Genomic DNA, 17,776 nt, shown 5'->3' with positions numbered 1-17,776 from the left:
CTCATGTTATACTTTATGGATAACACAACTGATATAGCAGGACTCATGGACAATCACAGCAACTCCGGAGTAAGTGCTGCATTTGCTAGCACTAACTGAAGAGGGAACCAAAAGGATGTGCCTTGAGAGGGGAAGATGTGGCTTTAAAGATGCCCCTGTAATTCTACTCTATAGAAGGCACTGGCATGGTTTACAGGCAACCATGGCTGAGATGCAGATGCAAATTCAGCGCCTGTCCTGAGATTCTGAGGGCCAGTTCCACAGCCAGGCTGCCAGATACAAGGCTTGCTGACATACTGTTTCAAGTCATTGGGTGGGAGAAGCCACAGGTGCAGGCAAAAGAATCAGAAATGAAAAATGAAAGTGAACAAAACACTCAAGTTTGCTTCTGAAAATATTAGAAAATATCTGCTTCAGGTAGGGAGCAAACTACCAATTGGGCGGACTACTTCAACAAAGGGCCATCACCAGCAACAGCCAAATCTTCACATCCAAGATCAAAGAGGAGGTAAGTCTCTACCATAACCAGCCACTCAGAGAGAGAAAAACTGACAGCCCAGGGGCAGCTTCACATGAGGAGTATCCCTTCAGACAGCATCAGCCAAAGGTCCATGTGCTCCTCCAGCCTTCTGAGTTGAAAGTGAGCATCTAGCATCACAAATGTCTGGTTTGAAGACCTCAAGAGCAACTGGTACCCAACAGTGCTAGGTGTGACTGTACTGATACTGCAATGCAAAACATCAAAACTTTGGCCACTAACGTTTTTAATAATAAAATTGTGATAATTACGACACAATCTTGATGAACATTTCAGACTTATTCTTGTACCATGGGATCTCATTCTAAGATGGGGATTCTCACCTTAGCCAAATATAGATGTTAATTCTTGGGCATTCGGCATTCAGCCAAATAAAATTTGGAACACCCTCCTTTGGGTGAAGCCGTGCAGTCCCATGGTGCTAAACATCAGCTCAGTGCTGCTGGGTTCACACGTACACTACAGCCTGGACTCCAGGCTCACCTGCTCAGCATCACCTCCAAGAGGGCAGGTATCTCAGCCCCAGCATGTACAACACAGACCCCCACCTTCCCAACCTCCCACCCTACTCCCAAGGGCTTCCCATTTACCAGTTGCTCAAGCCACAAACCTGGCCATCAGTCTTGATTCCTATGGCAGTTTAACTGCACAGTACCTCCCCATGTCTGCCCTTCCACTCTGGGGGCTGAGCTACTTCATCAGATGCCTGGGCCATGGCAATGGTGTCCTGACTGATCTCTCAGTTCCAACTCCTGACTCTCCTCCCCATCCATCCTGCACCCAGAAGCCTAAGTGACCTTTTAAACTCTAACCCAATCCACGTCACAGCCCTACCCAAAACCTCCGATGGCTTCCTGTCACTTGGAATAAAGACTGTTGTCTAGCAGGGCTGAATGAGATCTGGCCCCAGCCTCATCTCTTGGCTCTCTCCCTCCCTCTCTGCCACCTCGGCCCCGCCTCCGCTTCTTTTCACTGCTCCTCCAACACAACAGGCTCTTTCTTGCTTTAGAGCCTCAGCCCAGAACGCCCTTCCCAAGTTCACTGTGCAGACATGTGCTCAGATGTCGCCTCCCCAGAAGAGCTGCCCTGGATTGCCTTCCCCAACCCCCACCCACCACTGTACCCCATAACCTATTACTTTCCTCCTAGCACTTGTCATTCCTTTAAAACATCATCTATGTTTCAGGTTGAACCACTCCACCCCATAATACTTCTCTTTCTTCACTCTGCTAGAATGTGTGCTGGGGGAGTGGGCAGGGACAGGGTGGGGGCTCATCTCTCTTGTTTCCCACTGTGTCTCTAGAGCCAAGAGCCACCCGACACATGTAAGCCAATGAACATTCATTCATCAGATGAATGAATGAATGTGTGACCAAAACAAACACAGACATGTTTCCCTCCAAATATACTTTCTGAGGGCCAGCTGAATAAGGACAAACAATGTGGTCCAAGCATCACTGTGTCCTTCAGAGTGAGTTATGGGACATGGCCTCCCCAGCACCTCATCCCCCCACCCTCACCACCACCTGTCACAAGCCTAGGAGGTTTCCCTCCAAGAGCTGGTCTGTAAGAGCCATTTGTGCAGAGTGTGCAAACTCTGTCCAGAGGCAGCTACAGATGCTGCACCCCTGTGTTTCCAGGGCCAAGTTTCTCTGGCAGGGGGTCCCCTAGTCTCTCTCTCTCCTGAACAGCACCCCACCCCCTACCCACTCACATCCTTGTGGCAGTCCCCCCGCAGTCCACGTATCCCCTGCAGCAGATACTCCTCTGTCACAACAGTGGAGAAAAACATGATCCCACCCCAGTCACCAGCCCTGCCCTGAGGGAGTGACCCTCCAGGATGGCCCATGGGGAGACCCTTCCACCAGGATGGGGCTTGTCTGTGGGAGTGACCCTCCAGGATGGCCCACGGGGAGACCCTTCCACCAGGATGGGGCTTGTCTGTGGGACTAACCCTCCAGGATGGCCCACGGGGAGACCCTCCCACAGGATGGGGCTTGTCTGTGGGACTGACCCTCCAGGACAGCCCCCGGGGAGACCCTTCCACCAGGATGGGGCATATCTGTGGGAGTGACCCTCCAGGACAGCCCATGGGGAGACTCTTCCACCAGGATGGGGCTTGTCTGTGGGAGTGACCCTCCAGGACAGCCCCCGGGGAGACCCTTCCACCAGGATGGGGCATATCTGTGGGAGTGACCCTCCAGGACAGCCCATGGGGAGACCCTTCCACCAAGATGGGGCTTGTCTGTGCAGTCCATCAAAGCAGGGAGGTTGAGCAGAAAAGAAACCCCAGACAGAGGATCTGATGACCCCACCAATGCTGGGGATGACATGGGTGGAATCTCATGCTGACCTTTAAGAGGTATGCTATCCCACCTACAAGGGGACACTGAGTTCTCGAGGCCACTGTCACAGGCATTTGTGGACCCTGAAAACATATCAGGGCTCTATGAGAACTGAAAGATTGTTCAGCAAATAGCTGATCCCTTCTGGAGTCTGTGGATGGCACTGAGGACCAAAAATCCAAACAATACTCATCTATCTGTCCCCCTTTCATGTCCCACAAGAGGACCCCACAATCTTCATAGGTAATGAAACTGCAGGAATTCTTTCATTGACTTAATCAACAAATATTTATCATGTGCCAGTCACCCAGGGGACTTGGGGTGGATGGGGTACCCAGCAGCGAGCCAGATACTCCTTAGTTCTGCTCTTGGCATTTATTTGTCTGTTTAAAAAACAACAGCAATAACAACTCCTGCTTATTGACGACAGACCTGTGCCAGGCACTGTGCCAGGGGCTCCATCCACGTAATTTCAGCAGGCAGCTTGGATGGTTCCCAGTGGACAGACATGAAAAGGAGCTACTATGGCCAGGCGCAGTGGCTCATGCCTATAAACCCCACACTTTGGGAGCCCGAGGTGGGTGGATTGTTTGAGCCCAGGAGTTCAAGACCAGCCTGGGCAACATGGCAAAGCCTCGTATTGGCCAGGCGCAGTGGCTCATGCCTGTAAACCCCACACTTTGGGAGGCCGAGGTGGGTGGATTGCTTGAGCCCAGGAGTTCAAGATCAGCCTGGGCAACATGGCAAAGCCTCGTATCTATAAAAAATACAAAAAATAAGTCATGCATGGTGGCATGCACCTGTACTCCCAGCTACTCGGACGGCTAAGGTGGGAGAATCACCTGAGCCCAGGAAATGGAAGCTGCAGTGAGCCATGATTGTACCCCCGCACTCCAGGCCAGCCAATGGAGTGAGACCCTGTCTTGAAAAGAAAAGCAGCTGCAGCAACCACAGGTTCACTCCCTTCCTCTCTCTCCCTCTCAAAATCATGTACCTCAAAGGCACAGTTCTCTGCCCCTGGACCCTCCCCGATCAGTGTGTTACCCCCACTGCTGTGCCAAAACTGCTCTCATCTGGGCCACCAATGACCCATCCGGTGCCACATCCAATGGTCAATACATTTGAGTGATGCAGAGAAATTGGAGTGTTGCAGGAGCAAGGGAGCCATTTTTTAATGGAAATATTACATCATGTCTGCACACCGAACAGTCCAGGAAAGACAGAAAGTGACTACAGAAAAGATCAACCAAGGCACAACAGACCTGGGAAGGCCAGAGGTGAGAGAGGTGAAGCCTCTCAGAATTTGAGAATTCCTTCCTCTACAGTGGTCAGCTCAAGGAAGCAACCCATTACACTTGAGGTCAACAATTCTAGTTTCTTTAACATCTGCACGAGGATATTCCCACAATATTACTGGTGATAGAAAAATATTAGAAATGACAAAAATGCCCCACATAGGAGACTGGGTGAATAAACTAAGGAACATCCACACAGTGGAGTACAATGCAGCCATAAAGAAAAAGAAAGCTGATCTCCACATGCAAGGATTCCTAGAATATATTAAGTGAAACAAGCAGGGTGTGTAAAAGAATGTATAAAATACATCACCTTTTATGCAAGGAATAAAAGGGAAATGAGTAGGTGTGTGTATGGACATTTTTGTAAAGAAACATAAGAAGGATAAAATCAGAATCCATTGAAAATTGTTACCTGGGAGTGTATATGTGGGAGAGAAAGCAGTGAGACCTCTCTCTCTCTCTCTCTCTCTCTCTCTCTCTCTCTCTCAATTGACAGGGTCTCACTCTGTTGCCTAGGCTGGAATGTAGTGGTACAATCATGGCTCACTGCAGCCTCAACTTCCTAGGCTCAAGTGATCCTCCTGCCTCAGCCTCCTGAGCAGCTGGGAATACAGGTGCACGGTACACATCACCACTGGTAATTTGTAGAGACGAGGTCCCACTATGTTGCCCAGGCTGTTCTCAAACTCTTCGGCTCAAGTGATCCTCCTGGCTCAGCCCCTCAAGGTGCTGGGATGATAGGCTGAGCCACCACACCTGGCTAAGACCTTTCAAGGTATGTCATTTCCATAGTTTTGACTTTTGAAGCATGTAAATGCTTTACATTTTTAAAAGTAATATTAAATAAAATTAAATGTAAACATATACACAAAAACTAAATACAGAGAGAAACAAATTAATTTATTTATACATTAAATGGATGACATGACCACTCAAAAAGAAAATAACTCAGTTAAGTTCTGAACACAGAATTCTGACTATATACTCTTAGTGGATATATTGTACTTAAAAAATAATGGCAAAGAAATCTTGTACCTAGCATGTTTGTAGTTGATAGAGGTATTGGTATCGTAATTCTGACACTATTTTTGTATGCAATCAGAGTAAATAGCAAATATATTTCTGGAACCAAGGTTCTCCCTGGAGATTGGAATACAGAATGCTGACAGTTAGGGGATAAACTTGTAGCACTGAACTGGAATTAGAAGTAGCAGTGTGAACTCACAATTTTTAAAAAACTATATATTTGCTACCTCTTTTGGCTTAAAGAGACTAGAAGCAATGACACCCCAGGAGCCACAAGCACCCATAAGGCCCAGATTTTGCTATCTAATTATCATTCTCTTTTGAACATAAAATAATTCATCAGTCCAGGGGAATGTATTATTCTATTTTAGGGGATTTTTTTTTTAAAAAAAAAGGACACAGGAGAAGAAAAGCACTTATTTACAGAAGAAAATGCCAGCTAATAAGTGGGGAAGCCATGATAAAGATACAGAAATCACTATTTTGCAACCTCCAGCATAATATTTAGAGATGATATTTAGCATAATTTAGAGAATGATAATCAGCGGATGATAAAATCATAGGGAGCACATCATGGGTGAACAGGACATTCACACAGTCCCAGAGTCTGCCCCTCTAGAGACCATGTGTTAAAAAGGAAAGAAGGGCTGAGCATGGTAGCTCACACCTGTAGTCCCAACACTTTGGGAGGCCAACACGAGAGAATTGCTTCAGGCCAGTTCAAAACAAGCCTGGGCAACAAAGCAAGGACCCTGTCTCTAACACAAAAAAATTAAATTTAAAAATTTAATACAAAACAATTAGCCGGCCAGGCACAGTGGCTCACACCTGTAATCCCAGCACTTTGGGAGGCTGAGGTGGGTGGATCACGAGGTCAGGACATCAAGACCATCCTGGCCAACATGGTGAAACTCCATCTCTACTAAAAAACAAAAATTACCTGGGCATGGTGGTATGTGCCTGTAATCCCAGCTACTCAGGAGGCTAAGGGAGGAGAATCACTTGAACTAGGGAGTCGGAGGTTGCAGTGAGCTGAGATCGCACCACTGCACTCCAGCCTGGGTGATAGAGCAAGACTCCATTTCAAAAAAAGAAAAAAAAAACAGCCAGGTGTGGTGGTACACATCTGTAGTCCTAGCTACTCTAGAGGCCAAGGTGTGAGGATCACTGGAGCCCAGGAGTTTGAGGGTGCAGTGAGCTATGTTCACCCCACTACACCCCAGCCTGGGCAACTGAGTGAGACCCTGACTCTACCAAAATAGAACATAAAAAAGTGGTTTTTTTTAACAGGAAAGAAGCACCTTTACAATGGAGAAACCCATAGGCCACTGCCTTAACCCAGTGATCAAATTGTTAGCACCACCAATGACAGGCAGCCTGGCATTGTGTGCTCCTACTGATATGATGCCCCCAGGAGGACAAGCAGGCAGCGCAGTCACACTCTCAGCAGAAACATGTGACCCAGATCTCATCGTGAGGAGACAGACAGATCCCGATGGGAGGATATTCTACAAGACAAGAGGCCCAGACCCTTCCAAAACGTCATAAAAGACAGAAAGACAGAACAGAACAGAGAGAGGGAAAGGGAAGGCGGTTCCAGATGAAAGAAGCCTAAAAGAAGAGACAAACGTTCATGTGTGATTCACTCCTAGATCCAAACAAAAGGCATCGTGGGGACAACCAGGGACATCTGCTCATTCAGCCAGACCCCCAGGGCTGTTGTGAGAACCAGCTGTGATCATGCAGGAGCGCCTGACCCAGGCCCTGTACCTGGGGCTGCTCCGTAAACAGGTCAGAGAAAGGCCCCGCGGCCGGGCTCAAGAGCTATGCTTGGGGCCAGGCTTCCCGGCTGTTCACCAGGAGACTGTGGGCCCCAACGTCCCCACCTGTCGAAGGCGATGGCAGTACTGCCCCCTAGGACCATTGTGACAATGAGACATGACACTGCCAGGCACCGTGAGAACCCACTACAAGTCCAAGAATTCCTCTCATGCATCATCTGCGAACTCTGCTCTTCTGTTCTTCGCCTGGCAACTCTTCGCTCGTTCTTCCATATGAGCTGCAAGCCTGCCCCACCCCCAGGCCAGGCCGGCGTCCTCTACTCAGGACCTGCGGCATCTCCGAAGGCCCTCATCACAAGCAATCTGAACAGTAACTGTAACTATTCAAAAATATTTGTCTTTTCAGACAGACTGTAAGTTCTGAGGACAGGGACCACGTCTGTTTCAAAGATCACTGTATCCCTGGCACCCAGCCCTCGGGACTCATCCAACATCTGATGAATAAACAACCGGTTTGTCTGCACATCAAACCATGCATCAGTCAGTCCCGGGAAGATCACTAAACTGCCCTCACCCAGCAAATGCAGACACTAGAGCCCACCCCTGGTGAGGGAACATGAGCTATCATGTATTTGGTGACACATTCACTCACAGAATATTGCTGCAGACCCGCTTCCCTCCTGCTGCCTCCCATCCTGAACTGAAGGAGTTCAAGTCAAAAGAGGGTGGCAGGGACACAAAGTGGGCCTGAGACCCAACAGGATGGGAGCCGCAGGCAGTTTTGGAAGCTGTCCCCAACCTGCTGCTGCCCCATGGCTGGGTGCTCTGTAGAAACGGCAAGGGGAGAAAGGACCCTGAAGCCACAGCCCAGGGCCTGGGCACCACCTGGGAGATGCACACTGCAGCTTTGAGTGTCTTCCTAGGACCTGTGGCCGATGTCACTATGCAGAGAATCCTGGCCCAGCCCAGGGCCGCTGCAGGGAGATGGGGGTGGGACAGAGCTGTCCCTGCTATAGACTCACCCAAGAGCTTCTGCAGCACCTGGCCATCATACAGGTCTTCCTCCAGCTGCTTCACAATGATCCTCTCCTCCACCAGCACGTCATTAATCCAGTCGAGGAGGACCTGCGGGAGATGCAGGCATTATGGCCTCAGTCCACCAGTGCCATGGCGATGAGGCAGTGACCAGGGAAAGTGCAGAAACAGAGACTGCACAGCTCTGCAGCCACCACCAGGACCAGAGCAAGCACAGGGACAGAGGCTGCACAGCTCTGGGGCCAGGCTGCACAGCTCTGCAGCCGCCACAAGGACAGGGCAAGCACAGAGACAGAGGCTGCACAGCACTGCAGCCGCCAGAACCAGAGCAAGCGGAGGGACAGAGGCTGTACAGCTCTGTGGCCACCAGGACCAGAGCAAGCACAGAGACAGAGGCTGCACAGCTCTGCGGCCACCACCAGGTCCAGAGCTAGCACAGGGACAGAGGCTGCACAACTCTGCAGCCACTAGGACCAGAGCGTCTTGTGTTCACCTTGGTATGGGAGGGGGGGCAAATGATTAAGCATTGGTAATACTGCCCTCTCATCACCCCAAGACAGTCAAGGTGACCTACAAGATATCCATTCCTCCCTGGTCACCCTAAGCCTCAACCCACCCTAACCCAGGACAGCAAAGGGAAGTTATGCATCATTACTGACAAGCTTGGTGTGACCACCGTCAGCTGCATTTTGTATGCACCCTTATTGAGATAGAATTCTCACTCCACACAATTCATCCTTTAAAAGTGTGTGATTTGATCTACTTCCCCTCTCCATGGATTTGGCTTTCTGGACATTTCATATTAATAGGAGCCGATGATGTCTGCCCTTTCGTGTGTGGCTTCTTTCACTGAGCATGTTTTCAAGGTTCATCCATGTTATAGCATGTTTCCGTCCTTCTTTCATGCCTATGCTGAATCATATTCCATCTCATGGGGGACCACATTTTGTTTCTCCATCCCTTGGTTGATGGTTATTTTGGTTATCGCCCCTTTTTAGGTACTGTGAGTGGTGCTGACATGAACATTCAGGTACAAGTCTCTCTGTGGATGTGAGTTTCATTTTTCCAGGCCAGCCTTCCTCTTAAGCCTTTTCACAAGAGATTTTCCATTCAGTTCACTGGGTGATACACTTTAGAAGGAGATTGCTTCCATTATGAAAGTACCTACGGAAAGACAGGACTCCCGCCAAACACAATTCCACCTGGCCAATCCTGCTTCTGACACGTCTATTCCACAAAATAAAATGGACTCAATCAATGGCACAGAGTGTGTGATTTTCCTGTGCAAGGAAAACTAATACAATGATCTCATTGGTCCCAGTAACCTCTCGGAAATGGGAGTTTATGGCCCCTCTCAGAGATGAACAAAAGGGCACAAGTCCAGAATATACCGTCCCCTGTCACTCTGAAACAGCTGCAACCTGCGACATTGGCCACAAGGCAAATTTCTGTGAAGCACATTCTATTTTCCCAGTAACATAAAAATATCGAACCTGACACACAAGCCCACAAGGAACAGAGGTAAAAAGAAATTAAAGGGCGGCTTGCAGGGAGAGGTGCATGGCCCTGTGGCATTCTGGTCTTGTCAATGCCACCTCTGAAGGTCAGGGCACAGCACCAACTACCCTGCTTCCACCCCGGGCTCTCTCTGCGAGGTGGCTGGCAGGGGGAGGGAGAGCACTGGCCTGGGAGTCCCAGGGCTGCACCTGAACCCCCTCAGTTCCCAAAGAGCTGCCTCCCCCACCCCCCATGGCCCACAGACCCCCCCACTCACTGGCTTCCTGCCCTCCTCCTTCACCCTCTACAGCCTCCTTTGGGGGATCCTCCCTGACTCCCGTGACCCTTACATGGTGCATGCCTGAGGGCCCTGGACAGCTCCACTTCTCCCTCCCCACTCTCTTCAGAGGCCGGTTTCTGCCCTCCTGCAACTTCCAGCACCGTCCCTAACCCAGGACCCCCTAAGCACAGGGCCCACCTCTCCATGCCCCTGCCACGGGGTGGGGCGGGGAGGAGGGGCGGTTCCGTGAGCATCTCTAACAGGACTCACCACACCCCAGGCGTGCTCCTTTCCAGGGAAGGCAGGAAGGAAGGGAGGCAGGAAGGCCACCATCCTCCTGTCTCAGATCCTGGACTTTGCCTTCTCACCCTACTTCTGTCCACTTCTTAACCGGTTCCACTCCTCCCCATCTCCCTCTTGCCCCTGGGCCACGGCCACAGCCACCCGAACACCCTGCCTCCTCGCTGGGGTTCTTCAAATAGCCCAAGCTCATCTGCGCCACGGGGCCTCTGCACACGCCACTTCCCCTAACCCAGATACCACCCCCTCCCTCACTGCCTGAGCAGCACTCCCTCCTCCAGAGCTCAGACCACCCCAGCCCTCCAGGCAGCATCCCCCATCACAGCTCTCAGTCCCCCAGCACCCTGTCTCATCCAGTCCCATTAGCAATGGGAGCAAATCTTTGAAAGGCTCTCCCCTGTTAGACTCCACGGTCTATGAGGCCAGAAGCTATGACCAGCTTATTTGTGGCTCTGTCCCCAGCACCAGCACTTGCTGCCTGGCACCAGAGCTCTGTAAGGATGTGGTGAATCAGTGGACTAACTTACTAGGCACCACTGCGGACCAGGCTCTGGTGACAAACAGGACAGACGAGGCCTCTGCCTTGAGGGCCTTACATTCTACTAGACACCAAGAGACACACGGACGCCCACAGTTTCAGATTGTGATGGTTGATAGAAAGGAAAATAAAGCTGGATCCAGTGGAGAAACCGGGTGAGCACACCTGCACAGGTGATGACGACCGACGCCAATCGCGAAGGTGTGCAGATGGGTGTGCCCCGATATGCGATGAAAATGGCACTTTACCTCACAGACTTTCTCCCCAAAGTGACAACCCGATCAAATCATGAAGAAAGCATCAGACAAACCCCAACAGAGGGACAGTCTACAAACTCTCTGAGCAGTACTCCTCAAAACTGTCAAGGTCAACAGAAACAAGGAAAGTTTGAGAAACTGTCAGAGCCCAGAGAAGCCTCAGGACTGAATGCAATGTGGTGTCCTGGGAGGAACCCTGAGACGGCCAAAGGAGAGCAGGTGACACTGAGGATATCTGAATAAAGCACCTCCGTAGTTAGTAATGGGATGTATCCGTGTTGGTGCAGGGCCTTACTTAGTAACAATGTATCTGTGTTGGTACAGGGCCTTAGTTAGTAACGATGTGTCCGTGTTGGTGCAGGGCTTTAGTAACAATGTACAATGTATCCGTTCTGGTGTAGGGCCTTAGTAACAATCTATCTGTGTTGGTACAGGGCCTTAGTAACAATGTATCCGTGTTGGTGCAGGAATTGTAACAAGCTCGCTGGCAGGAGGATCGCTTGAGCCTGGGAGGTCAAGGATGCAGTGAGCTGTGATTGCACCACTGCGCTCCACCCTGGGCAACAGAGTGAGACCCTGTTTTGGGAGTCTCAGTCGGCATCTGAGCAGAGACAGAAAAGGGTGAGGACGCGCTGCGTGGACACCTGAGGAAAGAGCACTGGAGGCAGAGGGGACAGCCAGGAGGAACCCTGCCAGTGAGCTGAGCACAGGGGACTGATAGTGACAGGAGTGGGGGGAGGGGGACAGGGCCAACCCTGGACTCTCCCCCAGGCTGAGGGGGGAGGGGGCCGTGAAACCGCTCGGGTCAGGGTATTCCCCCCAGACCAAGAGACCTGGAGTGCCACCCAGGGTGGCTCTTGAAGACTGACCCAGCCACGGACCCCAAGCCAACTCCCCCAGCCACAGAACCCAGACCGCTGCATCTATGCGCCACCCCCTGGGAACTTGCTCTGGCCACTTAGTCAGATTTTATGGGTTTGGTTTTTGTTTGTTGTTTTGTTTTCAAAGCGTGTCATTTAAATTCGAGAGACAACACTAAGTTCACAGACACACAGAGCAGCAATCCTAACTACCCTTTTTGGTCTTCAAAGCCCTCCTCTGCCTGCTTCCACTCTCTCGCCACCCTGATTTCCACCACGGGTTCCCCATGATCCTCCCAGCTCCCCGGCTGACCTCCTTCTGACCTGCAGCCTCCCAGGCTGCAGACCTCTTCCCTCCACCAACCACTCAGCCCTTGACAGCCAGGTAAGGCCAGTGACAGAGCCTCTTCCACCTCCTCAGAGCTCCCAGCAAAGCCCCAAGCCTGAGAGATGCCACAAATACTAGATAAGTGACTACTCATAATATTTTGCATGTCTTTTATAATTTTTGGCTCATGGCTTTAAAATGGGTTTGCCTGGGGCAGCGGCTCATACCTGTAATCCTAGCACTTTGGGAAGCTGATGCAGGATGATTGTTTGAGCCCAGGAGTTTGAGACTACCCTGGGCAACAAAATGAGACCCCATCTCTACAAAAAAATTTAAAAATTAGCCAGGTGTGGCAGTGCACACCTGTAGTCCCAGCTACTCAGGAGTCTGAGGCAGGAGGATTGCTTGAGCCTGGGAGGAAGCTGCAGTGAGCTGTGATGGTGACATTGCACTCCAGCCTGGGCAACAGAGCAAGACCCTGTCTCAAAAAAAAAAAAAAAAAAAGGTTTTGCAGGCAAAATTTTTAAACACCCCCTAAAATCCCGACCTGCTCGTGTACATGTCTGTGTAAATACAGCATGGCATGAATATGTAGGGTCTGCATTAAGACCCAGCTCCACCAGAGTTTTAGCTGTGTGACCTTGAGTCACTCACTTAACCTCTCTAGACCTCAGAGTCTTCATTCAGAAAGGAAAATAAGTCAATCCCTAGCCCTGTGCACACTATATGACCCGGCAATTCCAGCTCTAATTTATCCCAAGGTACTAATCCGAATGTGGCCCTAGATGCTTACTAGCTCTGGAATGATTCCAAATTTGGGTAGGAAAAATGAAAAACACAGAGAAGCCTGAAGGGACATACATGAAAAAAAAAAAAAAATTAGCCCTGCCTTCTGTTGGATTTTTCTGTCTTCCAGGTTTTTAGCAGCATATATTACTTTGGCAGTTCAAAAAGATAATAAGTATCATTTTTACAAATTAATCACTATCCAGATGGCTTCTAAAGAACTTGACAAGCAGGTCTTAAATGCATATATAGGCCGGGCGCAATGGCTCACGCCTGTAATCCCAGCACTCTGGGAGGCCGAGGCTGGTGGATCACTTAAGGTCAGGAGATTGAGACCAGCCTGGCCAACATGGTGAAACCCTGTCTCTACTGAAAATACAAAAATTAGCTGGGCATGGTGGTGCATGCCTGTAATTCCAGCTACTCGAGAGGCTGAGGCAGGAGAATCGCTGGAACCTGGGAGGCAGAGGTTGCAGTGAGCCGAGATTGCACCACTGCACTCCAGCAACAGAGCAAGACTCCATCTAAAAAATAATAATAATATTAATAATTAAAATAAAATAAAATGCATATGTAAATTCAAGGGACTCCTGGATTGCCAAAACAATCTGAAAAAGATGAACAAAACTGGAGGACCCACACTCCACTGTTTCACACTTGACTACAAAGCTCCAGTCATCGAAACTGCGGGACTGACATCAAGGCAGACACAGACCCATGGAACAGAAAGGGGCGTCCAAGATATGTCTCAAGTCACAGTCAACTGATATTAACAAGGACACCAGGACAATTCAGTCGGGAGAAAATAGTCCTGCTTCCTGCCTTAGTCTTCTTCGGAGCATGCAGGCCATGTGATCTCATTTTCACTTATCAGGTCTGTCTCCCCAGCTGGCCTGGCAGCTTCTCCCAGGCGGGGCCTGTGTTTTGTTCAATGACATATCTCCAGCGGCTAAAGCAGGCACAGACCCACAGAAGGGGCTCAAACTGCAGAACCGCCTATGAACTTTCTAGAAAGGTCTCCTGGGCATGCAGACATTTGATTCCAGAGGCTGCCTTGCTCAGAGCTCAGTCTTGTTAGGAAACACACAAGAGACAACATTGCTGCTATAAAGAAAACTGAAAAAAGAAAAAAAAAAAGTCACATCTGGATTTCAAACCCAGTCCAAGACGAAACCCAAAAATAACAAACAGATTAAAATCAAATTCCACGCAGCAGGCCATGACAGTCCTCTCTGGGAAGCAAAAGCTGTTCACGGCCCAGTTCCACTGCCACCCCGAGGAGGTACAACTTATTCCTGGATACCACAGCACACGCTGCCACTGTACTTCCCAGGCCATCCATCTTAATCTGCTATGCCACAAAAGACTTTTTAAAGATAGCACTAGTCATTATTTTTAGGGATGCACTCATTTGCCAGCCCTGAATCCTGTGGGCAGATGTCTAGGACATACATTAATTGTGCTCTTGCATACCACTCCATCACACACGTCTTATGAGCTTTGGCTTTAACCAGAATTTTTTTAAAAAATTACTTTTTCTTTAGATCCTTCTGAATTATAATCAGGATCTGCAGCCTGTCTCCCCCAGAGCTATGACAGTTATGTTTTAATCACTTCCAAAAAGAGTCGGACGAGGGCTGATTGCAACAGGCAGGAGGAGACACGGCCCGGTGGGGGCCAGGGGGCACAGGAGGGCACCTCTGTGCGGCTCCAACAGCACCAATTTCTGCCCAGAGGATCGTTTTCATGCAGCTGATTTTCTTTGCAGCGACAAAGGGAGGAAGAAAACAGAACTTAAAGACAGGAAGGGTCTTGTCCAATCAACCGGGGAATGAGATGTGAAACCTGCTCTTGAGGGGAGACGCACCCCCAGATGACATGCAGTCTGCCTGCTTTCAACCAATCTGCTTAGGGAGTTTTCTGTGGTTTTTTTCTGACACCCAATGTGTCATTCCTGTCAGGCCTCTGAGCCCAGGCCAGGCCATCGCATCCCCTGTGACTTGCACGTATACATCCAGATGGCCTAAAGTAACTGAAGATCCACAAAAGAAGTAAAAACAGCCTTAACTGATGACATTCCACCATTGTGATTTGTTCCTGCACCACCCTAACTGATCAATGTACTTTGTAATCTCCCCCACCCTTAAGAAGGTTCTTTGTAATTCTCCCCACCCTTGAGAATGTACTTTGTGAGATCCACCCCTGCCCACCAGAGAACAACCCCCTTTGACTGTAATTTTCCATTACCTTCCCAAATCCTATAAAACGGCCCCACCCTTATGTCCCTACGCTGACTCTCTTTTTGGACTCAGCCCGCCTGCACCCAGGTGAAATAAACAGCCATGTTGCTCACACAAAGCCTGTTTGGTGGTCTCTTCACAGGGACGCGCATGAAAATTCCAACAGCAATTCTCTGATTATCTGATACCAATGGGGTGTCCTAGAGTTCAGTCTGATTCTAACACTAGCTACAGTTGACCCCACAGGCTGAGGGCTCAGTCCCACCAAACTGACTTCATTCCAGACACCAGCTGCAGATGGGGCTCCCAGGCTACTTGAGCCTCTTCCCACTGATTACAAATCAGGACCCTCACCTCAGGTTCAGTGATTTGGCAGAACACACAGAGCTCAGAAAAGCATTTTACTGAGGATTACCAACTTACTATAAAGGTTAGAACTCAGGCACAGCAGGCCAGGCGCGGTGGCTCATGCCTGTAATCCCAGTACTTTGGGAGGCTGAGGCAGGCAGATTGCCTGAGCTCAGGAGTTCGCAACCAGCCAGGGCAATATGGTCAAACCCCATCTCTACTAAAATACAAAAAATTAGCTGGGCGTAGTGGCGGGCGCCTGTAATCCCAGCTACTTGGGAGGCTGAGGCAGGAGAATCGCTTGAACCCAGGAGGCAGAGGTTGCAGTGAGCTGAGATTGCACCACTGCACTGTAGCCTGGCCAACAGTGTGAGACTCCGTCTCAAAAAAAAAAAAAGAACTCAGGGACAGTGTAATTAATAAGAAACACTGCACAGGACAGAGTTTTCAGGGAGGGAGGCGGGGCTTCCATGCCCTCTCCCTGCGTGTCCCCCTCCAGCACCTCCATGTGTGTTTCCCAGCGCCAAAGCTCTCTGAACCCCACTGTTGATGGGTTTTGCGGAGGATTCATTATGTAAGTGTGACTGATTACATCATTGGCTATTGGTGATTTGATTCACTCTCCAGCCCCTCTCCACCCCACCCAGAGGCTGGGGGTGGGTAAGACTGATAGCCCCAACCCTCTAATCCTGTGTTGGTTACTCTGGGGCCAGCCCCCACCCTGAGTCACCTCATTAGCATAAACCCAGATCTCATTATGAATAACAAAAGACGCTCCTATCACTCAGGAAATCGCAAAGGTTTTAGGTGCTACGTGCTAAGAATCTGCACCAGGACCTAGAGGCTAAGGCCAGGTCTAGGTTTCTCCTTATATGGCAACTGTATAGGTTTCCCTTGGCTATTCATTCTGGAAAGCATAAGAATAGCCACTCCCTCTTTTAAGAATCATTAAAAATTTAAAGTATCTCATCTATAAACCTCTAGTTGCCTGGGCAGCATTCAGTGTTCACCCATAAGTAATTCAGGTCACTGCTGGAGAACATTAGAGAAAATACACAGGAAGAAACACCAGCAAAGATGACTTTTGGATAAGTCTTCCAGGCTCCTGAACCCACCGGATGCATGCACCCACTTCCAAACTGGCATTGCCCATCTGTCCATTCAACTCCCTCCTGGGCTGCCCTGTTCATGCTCATATTCCCAGCACTGCCCTGACACTGCTAACGGGTGATCAAGTGTATGATCTAACATTATCCTTACAAATGACACTTTGAGGTTGTCAGGTTGGTGCTATTATTCTCCCACTTTAATCTGAGTTGGGATTTAAATCCAGGAAGCTGACCCTAGAGCCGACCTTCACCCCTTAACAGTATAATACATGAGTATAATCAATGCTCAGAGACAAGTTTTGAATGACTGGCCTCATTCTCAGTGCCTAGCTTACCCAGAGCTAAGGATTTTTTTTTTTTTTTTTTTTAACAGGAGCAGAGGGAAGCTCACATTTTATACAGCAACAGTCCTGAGGCAGCAGAGGTCAGAGGGGGTATCTACTAGGGGAGACAGGACAAGCAATCAAGACAAGAGGAAAAAAGTGCAGATGACAGAAAACAGAGAAAGAGAAAACTAGAGGACCAGGCAGGCATCCTTGGAAATGTCCCCCATTTCCAAGGGGGACATTCAAGACTGCAATGTGTCTACAAGCAATGGCCACACCACCATATCCAGCGGGTCAGGATGTCAGCCAGATCTGCCTGTCCCCTGATCTGCTCAGGCCTGCATACGGTCTGTGCTTTGCACTAAAATCATCTGCTTCTGGACCAAATGCCTCCGAGGAACCACTGGGAGGTGGCTTCTACTAAGGCCTACTTAGATGTAATCCACTAGCATTAAATCATCACAGTCCACAGTACACAAAGGATGTTCTGGAAAGCAAAGAGAATTACGCAGGTAATGTGGATGGAGGTGTTTTGTCTGCACCATCCGGACTGTCCATCACCTTCCAAGGGAGCACCTGGGACCACCTACATCAGCATCCAATCCACAGGTTTACCCCAACCCTCACCCCCTCTTCCCAGAGCCTCCTCCCTGCCATCTCACAGGTTTGGGGTAGAGCAAAAAAAAAAAACAAAAACAAAAAAAACACATCTGGCTGGGCATGCAGTGGCTCACGCCTGTAAGTCCAGCTCTTTGGGAGGCCAAGACAGGCAGATCACTTGAGGTCAGGAATTTGAGACCAGCCTGGCCAACATGGTGAAGCCCCCTCTCTACTAAAAATACAAAAATTAGCCGCGCATCATGGTGCATACCTATAATCACATT

The 17,776-nt window shown here is 49.5% G+C and overlaps 1 protein-coding gene across 5 annotated transcripts in view; it reads right to left on the bottom strand.

Moving 5' to 3' along the window:
• PARVB (parvin beta) overlaps positions 1–17,776 on the bottom strand; it is a 140,193-nt gene that overhangs the window by 42,808 nt on the left and 79,609 nt on the right. For all 5 annotated transcript variants that reach the window (XM_031005333.3, XM_063704625.1, XM_055374828.2 and 2 more), the window contains exon 4: positions 8,011–8,113. In XM_031005333.3, the coding sequence (XP_030861193.2) occupies positions 8,011–8,113 (103 nt within the window). The remainder of the gene's footprint in view (positions 1–8,010; positions 8,114–17,776) is intronic.

This window comes from Gorilla gorilla, chromosome 23 (assembly GCF_029281585.2).
Source record: "Gorilla gorilla gorilla isolate KB3781 chromosome 23, NHGRI_mGorGor1-v2.1_pri, whole genome shotgun sequence".
NCBI classification, from domain to species: Eukaryota; Metazoa; Chordata; class Mammalia; order Primates; family Hominidae; genus Gorilla; species Gorilla gorilla.
Note: the sequence above shows the minus strand (reverse complement) of the source record. Positions and strands in the feature narration are given on the sequence as shown.